Raw genomic sequence first — 20269 nt, 5'->3', positions numbered from 1 at the left:
CTGCTGTTATATGCGTAATATACTCTTTTAATGGCTGTTTCGTATTCACATAAAACCCTAACTTGTAATATAAATGAGATATACTTTAAGTCATTTAATTTTTGTATATGAGTCTTGCTATTGGTTAAACTCAAAAAAGGTAGGTAACAAATCTAAACAATTCTTTTTAGTAAAAAAAAATATTTTTTTATTTATTGTAATCTAGTATATGAATAAATAGAACCAACATAATTATTTATTCTTTTTTTCTCTTAAACAAATTTAGTAATTTCTGGGTTAGAGACACTGGTGTCCCCACTGGCTTTAATATTAATTCTTTGGTACATATATTATGAAGCGGCCCAAATGCTAATGCTACAACAGTGCAAGCAAGGCAAATTACATTATATGGCATACTAAAATCTGGAGTAGGCAAGGAGACCATGGCACCATTGGTCCTTAAAACAGCTGTGTACCCTGAAAAAAGATTAAACAGTGTTTTTCATTTTTTGACTATATATACTAAATAAAATGTATACATGTATGTATGTACTAAAAATCTTTTACAAAAACAATTATTATTATTAAAGGATGCTTGAAAAGATTTCAACTTTATTAGTTAATCAGAATTTTCTAATTCATACAATTAAATTTTTAATAAATTATCATATGAGTTAGATAATGTTTTAGTAAAGGTATTTAACTTACAGGGTTTTGATGCATTTATTATGGAATCAAAAGTGCTGCCAGTAATAGGTAGACTGGAATATTGCTTTGCTGTTGGCAGATTTGCAGTTATCAATGCTGATCCAATGTAAAATCCATGGTTTGCATCTGGTGGATATTCTTGCCATTTTAAAAATACAAACTCAAAATCAATTGTTATAGTGGTAGTTGCTCGTGGAGGCAGTTTAATAAGTAGTTCCAAATGGTATGGTTTCTGTCTACTTCTCCCAGGGGAATAATATTGTGCAATCACTAGATCACTATCAGCTTCTCCATTAACTCTCAATGAGCTGAGCTGTATTGGCAACCACCAAGGGGCATTTTCTAATAGAACAACATCTATAGGTGTCCAGTAATTATTGACTAATTCAGTAACAATACCACCTACTTCCTTGCCATAACCTAAAACATATCTATTAAAATATATAGGAGGTGGTATAGTAACACTCATATTCTTATTGTTTTTAGCATCATACTTAACACCTATATTTATCATTTCACCATTGGCAACAATGTCATACACAGCAAACTTGGTTTCACTTCCTCCTCTTTGTGATTGTAATGTTCTATCAGGTGGTGGAGTCAATTTAAATGAGTTAGTTACATTAGTTGTCACATCAACATATATAGTGCTAGCTGATGAGAGGCTACAGCCTCCAGGCAACCCTTGACCAAATAATTTCCTAAATGACCAGTCCATACTGTTTATAATTTTATAATCATAAACAAGTGCAACAGTTTGTTTTATTTCTAAATGAGTATCAATACAGTCTTTAGTGGCACAAATTTTTCTAATATGAACTCCTATTGAATGGTATTTTGTGTTGTGTATCATTCTAGAGTTCAATAGTGATGAAAATCCCTGGCTTGATTCACAAGGTAACAACTTTTTCCATGGTGTTAAATTTTCAGTGCATACAATTTCTCTGGGTAATGATGCATATCGAAGTTGTGAAGTCATATTAAGAGTTGGATTCACAGCTCCTGTAGGCCACAGTGCCATTTGAGGGAGTACCGTGTTGAAACTATCAATGAAATTGAGAGAGGCACAGAATAAGCCAGACAAAGTAGAGCTTAATTTCTTCCATTGGTTGTCAATATCTGTGACATCTTTAGAGAACCAAGCATAAAGTTCTGCTCCTGGTGCAGCATCCATAACTGGATATCCCCATTGATTATGTCTCCACTGTCCCTCAGTCAATGTTAAATGCAATTCATCTACCTGAAATCGTGATATAACTTCTCCTAGAGACCTAGGTGATAAGTGAGAGTGTTCAGCTGAAAAAATATAAATATTTGTTATGAATTTTGTATTCCGATAACAATAAACAGTGTTTAACTGGCTATAACAGTTACTTACATGATTTGTGATTTACAATAGTTATAAATTGGAAATAAGTATATAGATGTGATGGTGGTAGAGGTTTTATAAACATTTCTTCTTTAAAATCATCTCCGTGAACAGTAGAATAAACGGATAAAACAGATATCCAAATAATTTGGTGTATTGTCTTCATTTGTATGGTGTAATATATTCTTATAACGTAAAGAAATACACTCTGGATAAGCTGTTCCGAATATTCCTCGCTTCTTAAGGGTTCATGTAGAAGAAATAAGATATAACACTATCTACCAATTTATGGCATCTGGCATCCTATATGGATGATGAAAAAAATTAGATAAAAATGAAACTTTTGAATTAGTAAATTAATTTGATAAGAAAATATGAACGTGAACTACAATGTCAATTTTCAATTTTAATCAGTAAACCGCTATGAGTAGGAGCCTGTACCAGTAATCACAACAGACAACTGACAGACTGACGGACTGTGAACAGAGTGACACGTCTGACACTGACTTTGACATTTAGCAATTAGTTGCTGAGTCGTTTGTTTCCCTATTTTGTACTTGTAGTGTACACACAGAGTCACAGAACACCAATATCCTAACGAAACAGAGTACTGTTGTAAATGTTTTCGTTTGAAATCGTTTTGTTGTACATACGTTGTTTTCTATCATCAAATATTGTTTCACTGTTTTCCTTCGTCTATTTCAAACAACTTTTATTTAAAGATATCTATGTATATAGTGAGTCATACATTTCTCGTTTAGTAGTATTCATTATTATTAGTGTAAATAGAAATTGAGAAATAAATGTGTTACGTGCAAAAGAAGTCATTGATATAAATTCAGTTTTGTGTTCATTTCGATTAGAAAGATATCAGACAGTAATTGAAATGTAATAAATACAATAAAAAATCTTGTTGCAGTAATCTGTGTCTGTTTTGACTTCATTGTAAAATGATCTTTATTTGTAGTTGGTACTCCTAAATTTATAACCACCAGAAGATGGATAATGAATTAATAGATATATCAACGAGCTTTAAACTCCAGATAGGATATGGTATTGGCCATGTACTAAATGATGTATGTGCTAGCCTATGGTTTACTTATTTAATAGTATTCTTTCATTTAGTGCTAGAATTTAGTGCTTCCCAAGCAGGGAACTTAATGTTGATAGGACAAGTTGTTGATGCTTTAGCTACACCTTTTGTTGGCTACCATTCAGATCATACTGATAACTTAGTTAGTACTAAGTATGGTAAAAGAAAGTTGTGGCACCTTTTTGGTAAGTAAACTATTTCTAATGCTTTAAAAAAAATGTTGCACATTTGTTACTTCACAGAGAGAATTACTTGATGAGATGATATTAACTTTTTAATATTTATTACAGGTACAGCATGTATATTAGCATCTTTTCCATTCATATTTTCACAATGTGTTGGATGTTCAATGACCCATAAATGGGCGCAAATGTTTTATTTTTCATCATTTATTATAATATTCCAAATTGGCTGGGCAGCTGTGCAGATTTCACACTTAAGTTTAATACCTGAGCTAGCTGACGATGACCATACAAGATCACATCTCACTGCTGTCAGGTAATAAGTTTTTATAATTGTTCTTGTATTTAATAACAATTAATAATTTGTTATCAGCATTTATTTGATGATTTAGCTTGTAATTGTCTTATAGGTGTCAGTTAACTATAGGTATTATAATTTTTTAATGTGTCCCTTGAAAGTATCATTACACAATCAAATTTGTCACCAGATTGGTGTAGCCAATCTGACTCAGATTTTGAAAAAAATGTGTATAAAGTATGTTATGTTCCTTTTCAATGGGCCCTCCTTAGCAGAATATATTTATAAAAATTATTGTTAATACCTAACACAATACTTGTACTGTCCAATGTTCATATTGTGAGTCAGTGGGAAGTTGGATGGGTAGGTACTGGCCACTAATCAAATGTTGGAACTGGTATACAATATTTTATGAAACTATAAGTATAACTGATTGCTTTTCAATATAATTATATGTCCTTAATTGGTAACCTACTTACTCTCTGTATAATATTTTATATTCAATAATAGGAATATGTAAATACCTAATGGTAATGTGAACATTTATTTATGTTTAGGTATTATAGAGATTGTACTACATTTCGAAATATTTGATTTCCAGATATGGGTTTACTGTATTCTCAAATCTATTTGTTTATGTTATTACATGGATTGTTTTACGTGTTACTGGTGAATGTGATAAGGAAGTAAGTGATAATATAAATTGTATTTTCATATAATTGTATTTCATATTTATATTTAAATTATAAAATAGATTATGCTATGTAGCCATAAATTTCCTGTATTGATAGCATCAAGTTATTAAAATTAAAAATTTTAATTATTTCATGCCAAATTTATACAAGTAAATAAAAGTATATTTGGGTAATAAGACAGTTCATTGACCTCTTATAGAAGCTACTACAGCATATTGTAACCAAAATGACACAGCTGTTTTTTAATGATAATGACATTAGGGACTCCTAACTAATATAGATTATGATAATGATAATTATCATAAACTACACATCATATAGGATATCCTGTAGAAGAGAATGTTGATAATTTGGTAGTAACCTGTATATAATGTAGGTATTTTGTGTAATTATCTCACAATAACAAAGTAGTCATTATCTTGGATGATATTAAACCCAAAATATACCAATAATTATAATGCCAGTGTCATTACAGTATCAGAATCCACTAATATGATCACTAAGATTTGGAATGTATTTATTAAACTACAACTAAGTTCTTATCTGAACTAATTTATTTACTGTTAATTGTTATTGGGTTTCAGCAAGTGGGACCAGCAGATGCTTGGAAATTCAGACACATCGTATATATAGTATTAAGTGTGGGCATAATTGCATCAATACTCTTTCACTTTTTGGTGACTGAGAGACGAACAAACAGTCATCGAGATCAACTGATAGATTATGATAATAACACACCAATTCAGACGCACTGTGATTTCCTCAAGAAACCAGTATTATACCAGGTGAATATACATTTACTAGCTGTTTAAGGATCACCAAACATTTCCGGCTATTCTTTGTAATAAATGCACTAGTCGAAAGTTGACGTCGGCCGCGGTTCGCCCGGCCTGAACCTAGTGTGAGACTTTTCTAAATCATCTCAACCGTGTCAATTAGTTCTTATATTAGGACTACCGAATCATCAATAATTTTCCAGACATATCCTAGTACATAAATAAATAAATAATGTGTGTGTAATTATCACACAATTGTCGACTTGGTATATATTAAAAAATTAACTACTATAGTTACAATGTTTATGGAAAAATACCTTATAAAGAGTGAAGCTTCAAAGACCTACTCAAATAAATATACTGCGCTACATTCTACTTATCAATATTTTCCATTATTTATATAAATAGTCTGGGCTTCTTTCAATCTCATTCAACTTTCACATTATAGGCGACTAATATTAACGAAATAGTTTTTCGTATGCACTTACATATGACAATATATGTTTCGTCAAACTTAATCATCAGACACACCATTTCCGCAGACCCTTTTACCACCGACATTTTCTTTTAGGCCCTTGTTTCGCTTTTACTGGCAGTGCAGTATATATATTAAGTTACTAATAACAACATTGTATTTATTTTAGGTCGCTGGTGTTTACATGAGCACAAGATTAGTAGTAAATGTGTCACAGGTATTAATTCCTTTGTACCTTCATCGGACACTAGGCTTGGCCGCTCGCTCTCTTGCCGTTATACCTCTTGCTATGTACCTTGGGAGTCTGGCTGCAGCGGGTGTACAGAGGCTGATCCCAAGGTCTTTCACGCGAAAATTAAATTATTTATTGGGATCTGCATGCGCTCTTTCTGGTTTTGTGTGGATTTATATTGAATCAGACGATAATTATAAAATTTATTACATTTATTTAGTAGCTGTGTTGATAGGTTGGTATATATTATTTCTCTACTATTTGTACCTACTAATATGAAATAACGCTTGGTTTTCCCTACTAGATATTTGAGCCGATTTCCTTGAATGTGCGAGTAACAGCTAGTCTATACTTCTGTACTAATATTATAATTACAACGCGAAAATGTTTTCGTCTCTTTGTTACCTGTTAATGAATACACCACTATACGGACCTTAATTGAAGATCGACATAAGCTAACTATAATATCACAAAAAGAGTAACACAGTAGTTCATAAAACTATAATATTAAATTGATATTACAACAACAGCAACTAAACGTTAATGACAATAATAAATTATCAACGATTATAAATAATTATTTTATTACCTAGTATGACTATTACATATGTTTGTAATTATAGGATTTGGAGGTGCAGTTATGCTAGTAACAAGCCTGGCACTGACTGCTGATTTAGTAGGAGCTAGTACTGAAGCATCCGCCTTTGTCTACGGACTCATGAGTTTTACAGATAAGCTTGCTTGTGGCATTGCGATAGCAGCAATACAAATGTAGTAAGTATACAAAGAAACATGTTATCTATTTACTTCTATAGTTATGGTAATCATATACATTTTATAGTCCACTAAAGTGGGCCAATATGAAATAATTTAATATCAACTAATAAATGGGATAAGCAGATCATGATTAAATAATTTCACGGTTGTACACCGCTTACCATGTATCGCTGTGAAATTATATGATATTGGGATCTTTATATCTCAATTGTAGGCAATCAAGGGGATCGTAAGTTCCCATAGTCGGCGTAATATATTTTTCTCATCCATTCATACCTGTTCGCAGTCATTTCGTTATTTATTCCCTTCCTTGCCATATCATCTTTCACACAGTCCATCCATCTCTTTTTCGGCCTTTCTCTGGCCTTATAATCAACATTAAGTTTTATATATAAAAAAATTGTTTCGAAGAACTTCACACAATATGTATAATAACATTATTTTATAACTTATGATTACAGCGCTGATGGTGCCGACTCATCCTATTATCGAGACGTATTATCGTGGGTGTGCGGGGGCAGCGTTATCCTGGGGCTCATACTCACTTTATTGTTACCAAAATTTGCACGCGTCGTAGTAATTCCGAATGGTAAGTTATTCTTATATTTAAATGTATAACTTTGATAAATCATAGTAATTTTATATAATATGTAAAATATACCTCAGGCAGGTAATTAAATTAATAGTCCTATACAATATATTTTAATTCTAGTCACATGATCACATCTAATTAATTAAATCACCTGAAGATCAAATACGTTATTCTGATTCTTAAAGATCACTTTTCAAATAAAAAGAATAATATTTGCCATATTTTGGGGCGATGCATAGATTTCGTGTATTTCATTATTACCTTTTCCCAATACATCGTCTATTATGTTACAGGCGCATTTATTGAGTCCCACAATATAGTGAATTGAGTTTCCAGTAAATATTTGTGCGACAGGTATCTAGTTGCGGTCACTAATGTGCAGAATTGCAAATTTATATACGGCGGACAATGAATATGTACAATAATGTACATATATCCGCTATCTTACGCTATGTATCTAACGGTATAAACCTTTTCCTAACTAGACAAAAATTATTTAATATATATATTCTACTATAATAGCTAAAGAACCCTGCCGGTTTGCTATAAAACTGGCAGTCTATGTATATAAAATATATTTATTATGTAATTAATTTATTTAAAATGTTTCAGGTGAACTCTCGCCAAATACCGAAGATCCAACTAGAGTTGCGCCTCCAGATATTTTATAATACAAAGTTATCCACATAATGTATTTTAGCCAATTATATGCAAGTTCAGTACATTGCCTCTGAAAGTGAAACACGCTCAATGGGAAAATAAGTTCCTGACATATTTCTCTAAATAAAAAGACGAAATAAGATATTATCAAGATCTTTTAGTAAATATTATGTATTATAGTATAAATGTGTTAATAAAGTAGTTACTAAAATAACTTTTGAATATTACTTCTTTTAACATAACCCATTGGACAGGTACTATATTATTTAAGGCTAAGGCATGGTTCTTGATTCTAAGAAAAAAGAAAAGCGGCGTTTGCACTGAAAAGTAAATCGGCGAACTCCAACACTCATGGCATTGGTGGAATCTTGTTTTGAACTACCAAAATAAAAAGGCGAAGAAATAATATATATCAAGATCTATTAGTAAATAATAGGAATTATGGTATAAATGTACTAATGAAATGGTTATTAAAATAATTCTTCAATATTATTTCTTTTAACATAACAACTCATTATCATTCTTCTGTAGAGGACAGCTAAATATTTATTATGTACTACATATGACTAGGGCCAACTTAAATTAAAATTTCTTTCTGAATATTTTAATGTGCAGACTTATTTTTATATATTACACCAAAACTGGTCACATCATGGTTTAAATAAAAAATTTCTTGGACTATTAGTATTTATAAGGTTTTATTTTGTATTTAGGTTGATATTCACTGGGTTTTGGAAATTGTAAAGTTCATATGTATAGGGGCATTAAAAATTTTTTATGTTGGAATGCCTATCATGCTGTATATGTCAAATAACTAATTTCTGCTAATAGTCATCAGTGGTTGTTAGCAAATAATTTTTATTCACAATATTTATAACTTGTTCACAATTGACTAAAAATAATGCTGAGATATATCATTGATTGAACTTTACATATAGTTTTTTTAATCCAATGCTGCTAATGCCATCACTGTAAAGCGAACTTCATTTGGATCACGACCCATAAATTCTTTACAAACTTTTGCAGCATCTTCCAATAGACTTTCTGGTGTAGTTGGTCCATGATTTATAGGAAATGCTTTGTTACCATCTAATTCATACAGTGCACCATCTTTGTGTACAAATACTATAAAATGATGATTAATAAGATCTTCAGGGCTAGGTGTATTAGTTTGGCCTTCTTGAGCCAATTCCTTATGTGCATTAATTATGCCTTCAGTTTTTGTAAAGAGAGTCCCTCGAGTAGAAGCATCTAGTGGTCTAGCTTCTTCCAAGAACTTTTTCAAAGGGCCCTCTGAAAGTTGAATTTTATCACAATTGTTCGCTACACTATGTACAAGAGCTACAGTTCCACAAGCATTACTTAGATATTGTTTCATATAAAAAATATTGCTTGATATTTTTTGGCCCTTAGATAATACTTCAACTTCTTCTTTCTTTTTATGTTCTTCATAAGATGCAGAAATTGGAAATAATAGTATAACAGAAATAACTGGCTGTGGAATCCAGGAAAGCATTTCAGGGTCTAAGGACATGACATCAACAATGCTCCAATCGGGGGGAACTCCCAATTTCTGAAGAAATTTATTCATAACTTCAGGGTTGGATTCTAATGGCACTAAGGCATCAGTGGCCATATTTCTCTGTAATTAGAAAAGTATTGGTTACCGGTAATATAGCAATTAATATTAAGTGATGATTCATGTAACAGTTTTAATAGATTTTGTCGAAAGCATAAACACAAATACTAACTAATTATTATGAAATTATTCAAAAGATACTAACTGGTAATAATAAGATGCTTAGTAATTTTCTAAGGTTCAATATAAATATATACTTAGGCACTTTTTTCCAACTACATTCGATTGCTATATATTATTTTATTTTGTACATAGAAATGATAGAGATGTGTCAAGTCGAGTTAACTCGAGTTGAATTCTCTCAACTCGAGTTGAATTCTCCCAACTCGAGTATGGAGAATTCTATTGGTAAATAAACGAATCAAGTGAAAGAGTATGATTCGGTCGTTGGGTTCATACCTTAGTATGTTATGTACTCCCGCCATTGCATTGACCGAATTAAATCGACAATGACATGAAGTTTTCCGATCATATCATACTATTTACGAATCAGATGTGTATAATTTAAAAAATGCTCGGATATTTTTGAATATATAGGAAATATCAGCTCGTTATCTAATAGTATTAAAAAAACACTCAAATTTAATCTGCGGCCATGAATGCACCCCGTAAGGATATCTGCGGGCTTGGAGTCTCATTTCCACGCGCCCTCTATGGTTCGGTGAAGCTGCGGCCTGCAACCAACAACATTAAATAGTTATATGAAGAATAGTTCGAAATAAAAAAAAATCTGTGTCTTCCAAGTAACTCGATTACCTGAATTTTAACTCGTGTTAACTCGAGTCACCTTTATTACGAGTTAGCACATCTCTAAGAAATGACATTTGAAAAAGCAAGCAATTTAAAATAGTTTACGGTCTAAGGATCTTTGCCTGTTCCATCACTGAAAAGGAGATGGACGAATATGAAAAAAAAAAATTAAAATAGTTTAGTTCTGTGTAGTTCGTGAACAAATTATAGTTCGGAAGTTTCAAAGAGGAACAACTCGAACTACATAGATCGTAGATCTTTCGTCATATCATTTGTTAAAAAAAATATAATAAACTAGCAACATATATTTGCGGAAATAACACAGGCCTAGAGATTGACCAGCCAACTGTTTTTCTTTAACTCCGACTTTCTCTGAGTACTGCCTGGAAAAACAAGCTTACAAGGGAAGTGAAGTATTTTTTGCCTGCATAGATTAAGAACTACAAAAAAATACTTTATGTACCAAGGAACATAATACCTACTGAATTATTATTTACTACTAAATTTTGTAATTGACAGTAGTATTATTTATGTTTATATTAAAACATGCATAAACAATTCTTTTAATATAATTTAAATAAATAAATAATCGAATTTTGTATAATTCACAATAATTTCAAATTAATTTAAAACTAGATTCTTACACGGTAAAGTATTTAGGAGGTTTAAGTGAGGGTACATAATATCATTAATATCATATATATGATTAATCAGAAACTTGCCTATGCCCTGGTTATGGATTTTTTATTAAAATGTATTTATGTTTACGATGTTTAAAAGATATATTTTAAAAAATCAGGCAGCGATCACTTTTTATTGTATTAATTATTACTGAATTTCTGACTGATTTAAAGAAATAATTTATATTTAAGGCGAATATTTTTAATGAATTCGCCACGACGAGCGCCTGAGTTTCACTGTTGCCCCTTCAGCTTCAGTATTGTAGGCGGGTGCACCATGCCAGCACCATCCATAACAAACTAAATTTCAACCTATCAACCGATTTTTTATATTACATAGGAAATTGGAAAATAAGAGGTACTGGAAGAGCCCTAAGGTCCTCCTCATGAAATAGAGCAAGTATTGTTTGATGGAGAAATGATGTATCCTAATATATATATATACATAGGGTATATCTTAGGAGATATTGGTTCCAACAATTAATTAAGTGAAATTTGCATTAGGATTACTACTGGTTACTACTAGGTACTATTGACCAAAGGAATACCAAACAGCGATCAATAAATAATTTATTTTAATTATCACAAAAGCTTGCTTGAATTGCAAATTTTATAAATCTCACAAAAAGCAGATAGCAAAATGCATATGCTCATTTTAGCTGAATGGTATTATCATTGTTGTAATTTGTATTTTAGCATGTAGAGTAAATTATTCTGATGCTGCGAATGCCATTACTGTGAATCGAACTTCATTAGGATCACGAGTCATGAATTCCTTACAAACTTTTGCAGCATCTTCTAACAGATTATCCGGAGTTGTTGGTCCATGATTAATAGGGAAAGCCTTTCTACCATCTAATTCATATAATGCCCCATCTTTGTGTACAAATGTTATAAAATGGTGATCCACAGGGTCCTCGGCACTGGGAGTATTAGTCTGACCTTCTTGAGCCAACTCTTTGTGAGCATCAATTATGCCTGGAGTCTTTGCAAATAGAGTTCCTCGAGCTGCAGCATCTAATGTTTTAGCTTCTTCAAGGAACTTTTTCATGTGGCCATCAGAAAGATCAATTTTATCACAATTGTTTGCAACACTATGAACCAGAGCCACAGTACCACATGCATTGCTAACATTTTGTTTCATGTAAAAAATATCACTGGATACTTCTTGACCCTTTGCCAATATTTCATTTTCTTCCTCTTTTTTATGATCTTCATAGGCAGCTGACACTGGAAATAGCAACATAATGGAAATGACTGGACGAGGAACCCAAGAAAGCATTTCAGGGTCCAAGCCCATTACATCCACGATACTCCAGTTAGAAGGAACTCCTAGTTTCTGCAAAAACTTATTCATAACTTCAGGGTTTGATTCAATCGGTACTAAGGTGTCGGACGCCATTTATCTGTAATTGGAAATTATAAAAGGTTACCGGCATTCAATGTAATTTAAGTTAAGGATGAAATTATTGCACATATATAAATATTATACCCGATAATAAAAACTGTTCAAAAATCAATAATTATTAAGCGAGATGGATTCAACTAAATTTAATAAATTTATTAATGTATTCTCCTTAGATGAAGAGAAAAATCGATATAAAGTTGAAATGAAACAGCTGACAGTGTCTCCGTCTGTATAATTACAGAATTTTCTTTCTAGTAGTCTAATATTACGGTATAGAATGGAAAACTATGGTAGATATCGAAAAAAATACGGTTACCTTTATTTAACTACATTTTTCACATTTAGTTTCTTTTTTGTCATTGTTTCCTAAAGTTTTGTCCATATTGAACATTAAGTCAGGTTGTATAAATATTTGTAATTTATTATCAATCAGATTTAGGCCTAAATACATACAATTAATTATTACAACAAACGAAACATAGTGATCACTTGCTCAAAGTTTTGACCTTAAAATAACTTACAGTCACTAAGAAAGTAATCACTGCGCTAGTCTCGAGTATCTCTTCTTTGTCTATTTGGTGGTTGTGTGGTAGAATTATAAATTGAAATCTGTCTACACCAACATAAAATCTACTCCATTCCATTTACTTTGTTAGTCACTTTTGTTTTTCAATTAATTTACGTTTTCATAAATTAAATTAAATGTAATAACATGAATAATTTTAAGTATTTAATGATAAGTAACAGTTTAGAATGAATAATAATCATATAGGCGGAAAAAATCCTGATCATGGCTGTTTGTGGATTGAGAACTTTGTTGTTGATAGTTTGTGTAATAGAATTGGTATGGGTGATGATTAAATATAATTTTATAATTATTTCGATATATACAATATTATATTATTTACCTAATAAATATCGTTATTTCAGATTGTTACTGTACAACGTCAAGTATTCGATTTTTTAGGGTATATGTGGTTGCCCATAATTGCTAATTTTGTTAATATTTTATTAATTATTTTTGGATCTTTTGGAGCAGTTCAATATATTACAAATTATATTATATCCGTGAGTATAATCGTTATTACATAATTATTTTGTACAGAACGTTAGAATAATAGTACTCAAGAAAATTCAATACTTAAATATATGACAATGCTTCCCTTTGAATATCACACTCTATTCTTCCGATATTTATTTATGTATATTGTAGAACTTCATAAATGTTCTCTTTTCATAATATAATTAATTTTACATCAAGTTTATTGTGGTAACAAAAATGTAATATGTTATTGCTGTACTGAATCATAGTAATATAGAATTTAAGATTGAAATATAATACTGTTTTTATTTTTCTTGTATTATATTTACATTTTTATGAGGAAGGTACCATAAGACTAGACTGATTGCCTGTGTAGGTTTACCTCTTCAGAATCTTTCTCTATTTATTGCTTGGCCTTCAAACTATATGTTGATCTAGTGCATTTTAATTTGCTGTTTCTATCAGTCACCTTAATTCATTTGCAAATTTCCTTATTTTAAATTCCATCATACAGTGAAACTGTTTAAATGAATATTAATGAGTATAAAACATGTAACAAAAAATACAATGTTTCCTTTCCACATTATCGTTTACTTTTGCTAATTTGATAGAAATAAAGCATTAAATCCAATAAAACACAAAAAATAATAACATTATAAAAACACTCTTTCAATGCTTTTTATATTAATTGAAAAAAATATTAAAAAGAAATATAGTTTTAGAACTTATTAAGTTTCATAAAGCAACTTTTAGCATATTTTTATTTTAACAGATCTAGTGCAGATTTTTTGCCACAGGTAGGACTTATAATACATCAAAATTGTTAATTCAAATTTCTAACAAAGTTACTTTTGATTGAGTGTAATAGTAAAAATAGGCTTTAATAAATATTGACACAAATTTACATTCAATCTTTATAGGTATTATAATATATGTAAGGTGTTTACAATAATTTAATTATGAAAATAGAATAGAGAACCATGCCTTTGTATGCAATTCCTAAATGTTAAAATTTATTTCAAATTATACAACATATGATCATGGTATATATAAATTATTATATGACTTTTTTATTATTATTCAATATACAACTTTTTTTACTTGACATGGTCTTTCTGAAATGACCTGTATTTTAAAAACATTTTGGTCTATATTGACATAATGTGTATGTGTGATTAATATGATTTAAACTTTTGACAGTTTGCAATATGGAGTTTTACATGGCTAACATGGAATATGTTTCTAATTTGCTATTATCTAAATCTGGGAACATTGAACAGAGTAAGTTAATTATATTCATAATTGATGTAATAAGAATTTATTTCTAAGAATTGGATTACAATTTGAGAATATAAAATATATACTTATAGTATATTGATATACATATATTTAAGACTATCACTATACTACTTTTCTACAAATATTTTATGCTAACAAATAGTCTTGACATAACTTGAAATTCAATATTACAGGAAAGTGGCATACTTTCTTTGGGGACTGACAGTGTAAGCTGGTGGGAGAGTAATGGATGGGGATGTCAGCCTGTGTGGAGTGGAGAAGAGAGACCTGGTATTTGGCGACCTGCCCGTGTTGATGGTTGTTTTCTTCAGTGGTATTATGTTGAGCTTGGCCAATCGATTTTGGCAGCTTTACTTACAATCATAGCCCTGCCACTTGCTATAGTCTTGGCATTTAAGTCAGTTAATAAACGCAAGGCACCATCAGGTAAGTCAAACTTGCATTGTAATGTAATTATGGTATGGGTTCCAGGGTGTCATTGCGAGAGTGTTTTAAGGAATCAAATATCCTCACCGTTGCTTCTCAATACATTTATGAAAATATCATCTATGCCAGAAGGAATATAGACAGTTTCAAAAGAGTTAGTGATTGCACTAATAAAATCTTACGTAACAATTAGTATTTTTTTATTTCATTTACTTGCTTAAAATAAAAATAAATCTTTTACAGAGAAAGGAACATTACCAAGACGTACTGTATATACAATGGAGTTGAGTCCTACAGAAACAACTACAAGTGAAGGCTCTTTGAAACCCATGACCCCTCGACGTGTGAAGCGTAGATCTGGTTCAAGAGGAGCAGGATCATCTGTACGCAGATCGCGACGGTCATATAGAAATGCTGGATACTTAGCTTCCAGTGCTTCTTTGCCACGAGATGCTCGACCTTCGCGTCCTACTTCTGCACATTCTTCATATTCTAATTTTCATGGAGCTCGACCTGCATCATACCATGCTACTGAAAGAGATATAGTCTCACGATCACAGGATGTCTATGATCCACCTCAACCGCCTTCTGAATCGGTTCCAATAAAAACTAATAGATATGGTACTATGAAACGTGTCCATAAGGCCGGTTTTGACGTCGTTGGACCTTATAATGAACCTAATGGAGGCTGTGGAACTACCAGAAATTATGATCGTAATTTATCTCCCTATGACAACATAAGTCGGGGCTACGACACTGCTTCAAGTTATGACAATAGAATGGATATGGATACAGTCGCCCAATGTGAATCTCCATCGTACGGCGGCAGTGCATATGGTGCAGTGAACAACTACTCAGGCGCGGACGCTGCTTGGGATGTGCCGCCGCCTGCACCGCCAGCGCCGACCTACAGCTCGCGAGCTACCCCCCAAGCACCGGGCCCACCGGCGTACCAATCTGTAAATGATGCTTATCTGGTTCCTTAACCCTACAATTATGTGCCTTATGTTAAGTGACATTTACTTACTTACACAGCAGTTTAGATAAATTGATAAATCTTTCGACAATATCTGTCATTGTGTTGCATCAATATTATTGAAGTAACAAAGGTTGTGACAGAACGCTAATATTTTAAATGAATAGACATTGTATTTCGCTCAAGTTAAACAACGCGTTATATTTATATTATCATTACAATATAATGGTTATTCATTTATATTTCAAATTAACAACAAATATCAATAATCACTTATTTAGATTATAAATTTGTTATTACGTCCTTTTCGTGTTTTTGGGTATTTGTACTAAAGAATCTCATTAAGTCTTGTTATTGATGATGTATGTAATACATTCCTCTTTTATAAATTAGCTTTAAATTCTTTTAAGTATAACAATTATTTTTGTACCGTAGCTAATAATGAAAAATTTACTTACAATATCGTTTTATTGTTATTTAATAATTGATATGTGAACATTTGCGTCTTTTTTATACTTATTTCGGCACTTGTTACTGTCAGTTGAAAGCTTTGTTTGCGATTATATAGTACACATTAAATTGTGTAACTGATAAATGTAAAGAAAATCCGTCCTATGTAAGTCTGGTATTTTATATTTCTATATTAAACCTCAAACACTTCTGCCATTACTTTACGAATGTATAGGAGTAGAATGTATGTTGTTGCAACATTCCACTATTGTAGTAATTATACAATGAGCTTTATTAGATTAAGATTATGTACTATTAATAAGGTTATAATTATTTGGGCCAAAATTTTGGCATAAAAATTATACCAAATATACACCGACTACAATTTATTTTGTTGGCTTTTAATTGTTGATTTATGAATGTGATTATTTTGCAACTATAGATAACTATAATATATCACACTATAACTACTTTTTACCATCTCAGCAATAAGCATCGACAGCGTATTTAAATCGCACTAACCGTGATCATTTTTTCCAATGTACACACTACACACTGATTTTGTGGAAATCAATTAGCTGCCGAGGTTTTCTATAGAGACTATGGGGTCAAAATGTGCATAATAAAGTTACGCGAGCTATGTATGAATGACTGTAGGGGAACGTGTGATACAGTGGTCACTTTTACAAGTGCCATAAATTCACCTTTTTTACCCCAGATTTATCAGTGATTCAATGAAAACCTAGAAGATATATTTAAATTTGAAACTACATTGCAAAAATAGCCTTTCAAATACTTAGTAATGAGATTTCTTGAGAAATATTTAGTAGAGAGATTCCAAGTTTTTGTATTAAATGGCAAAGTATCCACTGTGACCCATTTATGGGGCACAATGGATAATGGTTATTTAAAAAGATGTTTATTATAACATTGTAAGTTATAAGTGCTTCTCTTGGATATCAGTGAAAAATTTTCACTATTAGTAATTTGGTGTAATATCTGTATCAGTGTATCATGTACGGAATATTCTTAAATTTAGCTAGGTACATGTTTATTTTTTACCCAGAAGATACTTTATATAATTTGTTCTTCCGTTTCCTATTCCGTGTCACTTTACCTACAAAAAAAACCCTTTAATCTGCTACTGTATCCCGACTCGAAAACGATACGCGTTACCCCACTGATAGTTATCCGATTTAAAAAATTGCAATATTTATTTTATTTACTAATTAAACAAATAAGACTAATAAAATCTAACATTAATCATAGACCATAACCAAAAATTATTTCTTGCAAAATCTTTGCACACACCGAGGCAACATGTTTTACAAAAATATGTCAAAATTATTTTTATCTTGTCAAGTAGTGTGCTGCGACGCAAACCCTATTCCTGAAATGAAGATAGCAACTAGTTAGGAAGCGGTATAAATGTAAGAACGACAACGTCGCGGAAACGCAAGTGTTTGTGTGCACTACATGCAAAGCTACAGTGATCTATCCACTGTAACCCACGCTCCCCTATGTTGGATTCCACCACTGTTGGGTTCTCATGTCCTGTATATAAAAGAATACTGACTAACCTGTGTAATTACAAATTTGCCCTATCTGTATAGCGGTACAAGTTAAGTCTCCGTCAGGTAGGAGATGGCCTTCAACACCGCTCCGCACCAGCCCTTTCCCGGGATTGTAGTGCTATTGCACTCGCCTCCTATCGTTTGGTGTAGCTGTAAAGGCCAGTTGCTGCCAAGAGCATTTGAGGAGTTAAAAAAAACTCTTAAAATGGAAAACAAAATTAGATACTTTCAACATATTTTTACTTTGCGACTGGTGTATGCATCAATGTGATTTTTTCAACGTGTTCTTTTAAAATATTGGTACACTATAATATATGAATAATCAATAAAATTAAAAGTCGGGTATATCGAGCACTGAAATTGTATTCGAATAGTATATAGTCTAAAAATACAATCTGTCTCCTACAAGAGCAACAATTGAAAAAAATTATCACGAAGTTTTTCCTTATATAGAATATAGGGTAATTTCGCCTGTTCGCGTCCATCGCCCAATTTGCGTCCATTTTGCGGATCTCCCGTTAAGAATCATGGAAAATAAGTCGACTGACACACCAATTGAACGAAATGTCATTACCGCTAATACCTCAATGTATAAAAGGCACGCATAGATAGACAAAAGTTCTGTGCATCAAACTAATCCCGTTTAGAAAAAATAGTTAATCTCGACTGTTCAACAAGTAAGTCCGTACGCGTTTGTTTTTACATAAAATTTTGTGTGTAGCTTCCCGTTTGATGGTAAGTTTTTTATTGTTTTATGTGAATTTTGGGGTACAAAGCTTTTTCTACACTTTTATGATGAAAAAAGGAATAATATTAATTATGAATTTGCTCATGTTTTTTATATTTAACAAATAAATTAAGGTGGACGCGAATTACTACATCGAATTTTACAAAACTTCCACTTTGCGTCCACTATTTTCGTTAAATTAATAATTTATTATTATTATATATTATTTATATAATAATTAAAAAAATATATAATTATAAACACATAGTTTTAATAAAAAAATGTACAATAATAATAAACAATACCTACATTTTTAATTATTTATATATGTGTTTATAATTATAAATTATTTTATTAAAAATTATTTTATTAAATTATTATATTATTAATTTAACGAAAATAGTGGACGCAAAGTGGAAGTTAATTATTTTTACATGCAAGTGTGTAAAAATAATTAAAAATGTATTGTTTATTATTATTGTACATTTTTTATTAAGACTATTTGTTTATAATTATAAATTATTTTTTTAAATAAAATATAAATATTATTATAAATTATTTTTATTATTGCTATGTACCAAATAAACAATTTTCCTTCTTTCTTTGTTTATTTTTTAATTGAAATGAGTAATTTCTTTCATTTTACATCTCTTATTTTTTTTCATTTAAGATGAGTTCTTCTGAGTCAAGACAGAAGAAGGAAAAGAGAACATACACAGAAGAATTAAAGAAAGCGTTAAATGAAATTTGAGAGAAGAATAAATCGATAAGACAAATATGTAAAGAATATACTATTCCCAAGACCACAATATTGGACAAAATAAGTGGGCTCAGATCCTATGGAGTAAAGTTATAATCAAAGCTGATCTTTAGCCTTGAGATTTCAGGGTAAAATTAACAGAACTGATTACTGTTTATTCTTAAAGTTGCAATCATTATTTGCCTACTACTAACCTAATTTTAGGTTTTACCAATGTTGAGAAGAATTATTTTAATTTTTTTGAAGAGATTTTATTAATGATAATTATGTTGATTTTTTTATATTTATATTCTTAAATAAAGAAATTGTTAAAATACAATCTTTCTTTATAAATTCTTAAAAATATCACGCCTATATTCCTTTTCTAAGCTGCTGGACGCTAAATGGTTCAAGGTTGAACGCAATTTGGATTTTGTGGGTAAAACGTCTAATTCTGAAGTTTATCTATTTATAATGAAAATATAAGATGTTTCTAGTAAAACTGAAAGTTAATCTTAAAATAAACTATATAATGAATACATTACACAAATTTGTCATAGAAATTAGTGCTGGAGAATTTTTATTATCGCCGTCAAACTTGCCAACTGCACTAAATGGACGCGAACAGGCGAAACGACCCTAATTATTAAACAAAATGCACTTGATGTTTTTCTGTGCGAAACACATTTTATTGGTGTATTCTCTCTCACTTATACATTTCTC

General features: G+C 31.0%; 5 protein-coding genes across 8 annotated transcripts; 2 read left to right on the top strand and 3 right to left on the bottom strand.

The window, feature by feature from the left end:
* Positions 1–190: 190 nt before the first annotated feature.
* LOC131843474 (GPI transamidase component PIG-T) lies at positions 191–2504 on the bottom strand. Its single transcript, XM_059192138.1, has 3 exons — positions 2066–2504; positions 688–1983; positions 191–456 (listed from the first exon to the last, which is right to left on the bottom strand). Exons 1-3 carry the CDS (start codon positions 2220–2222, stop codon positions 236–238), a joined length of 1674 nt encoding a protein of 557 aa, XP_059048121.1. The 5' UTR covers positions 2223–2504; the 3' UTR covers positions 191–235.
* Positions 2505–2664: 160 nt separating this feature from the next.
* Positions 2665–8139, top strand: LOC131843478 (major facilitator superfamily domain-containing protein 12-like). Of its 3 annotated transcripts, none has more exons than XM_059192145.1 (9): positions 2665–2793; positions 3024–3334; positions 3440–3647; positions 4231–4315; positions 4909–5109; positions 5745–6042; positions 6431–6581; positions 7046–7173; positions 7789–8139. In XM_059192145.1, the coding sequence occupies exons 2-9, from the start codon at positions 3055–3057 to the stop codon at positions 7845–7847; spliced, it is 1410 nt and encodes a 469-aa protein (XP_059048128.1). In that variant the 5' UTR covers positions 2665–2793; positions 3024–3054; the 3' UTR covers positions 7848–8139. The 3 variants fall into 3 exon arrangements, with proteins under 3 accessions (XP_059048128.1, XP_059048127.1, XP_059048126.1); XM_059192144.1 differs by having other exon boundaries at positions 2665–2944; XM_059192143.1 differs by having other exon boundaries at positions 2665–3334.
* Positions 8140–8664: 525 nt separating this feature from the next.
* Positions 8665–9765, bottom strand: LOC131843484 (ubiquitin carboxyl-terminal hydrolase-like). Its single transcript, XM_059192152.1, has 2 exons — positions 9621–9765; positions 8665–9478 (listed from the first exon to the last, which is right to left on the bottom strand). The coding sequence occupies exon 2, from the start codon at positions 9470–9472 to the stop codon at positions 8780–8782; it is 693 nt and encodes a 230-aa protein (XP_059048135.1). The 5' UTR covers positions 9473–9478; positions 9621–9765; the 3' UTR covers positions 8665–8779.
* Positions 9766–11461: 1696 nt separating this feature from the next.
* Positions 11462–12718, bottom strand: LOC131843483 (ubiquitin carboxyl-terminal hydrolase isozyme L3-like). 2 transcript variants are annotated; one of them, XM_059192151.1, is made up of 2 exons: positions 12630–12718; positions 11462–12311 (listed from the first exon to the last, which is right to left on the bottom strand). In XM_059192151.1, the coding sequence occupies exon 2, from the start codon at positions 12305–12307 to the stop codon at positions 11615–11617; it is 693 nt and encodes a 230-aa protein (XP_059048134.1). In that variant the 5' UTR covers positions 12308–12311; positions 12630–12718; the 3' UTR covers positions 11462–11614. The 2 variants fall into 2 exon arrangements, with proteins under 2 accessions (XP_059048134.1, XP_059048133.1); XM_059192150.1 differs by lacking the exon at positions 12630–12718 and adding an exon at positions 12398–12554.
* Positions 12719–12937: 219 nt separating this feature from the next.
* Positions 12938–17029, top strand: LOC131843479 (uncharacterized). The gene is made up of 5 exons (XM_059192146.1): positions 12938–13157; positions 13244–13381; positions 14556–14636; positions 14828–15080; positions 15324–17029. Exons 1-5 carry the CDS (start codon positions 13104–13106, stop codon positions 16064–16066), a joined length of 1269 nt encoding a protein of 422 aa, XP_059048129.1. The 5' UTR covers positions 12938–13103; the 3' UTR covers positions 16067–17029.
* Positions 17030–20269: the final 3240 nt, after the last annotated feature.

The sequence above is a fragment of the Achroia grisella genome, unplaced genomic scaffold, assembly GCF_030625045.1.
Source record: "Achroia grisella isolate CSIRO2021 unplaced genomic scaffold, CSIRO_AGI_Agris_v1 utg308, whole genome shotgun sequence".
Lineage (NCBI taxonomy): Eukaryota > Metazoa > Arthropoda > Insecta > Lepidoptera > Pyralidae > Achroia > Achroia grisella.
This window is presented reverse-complemented; position numbering and strand designations above follow the sequence as displayed.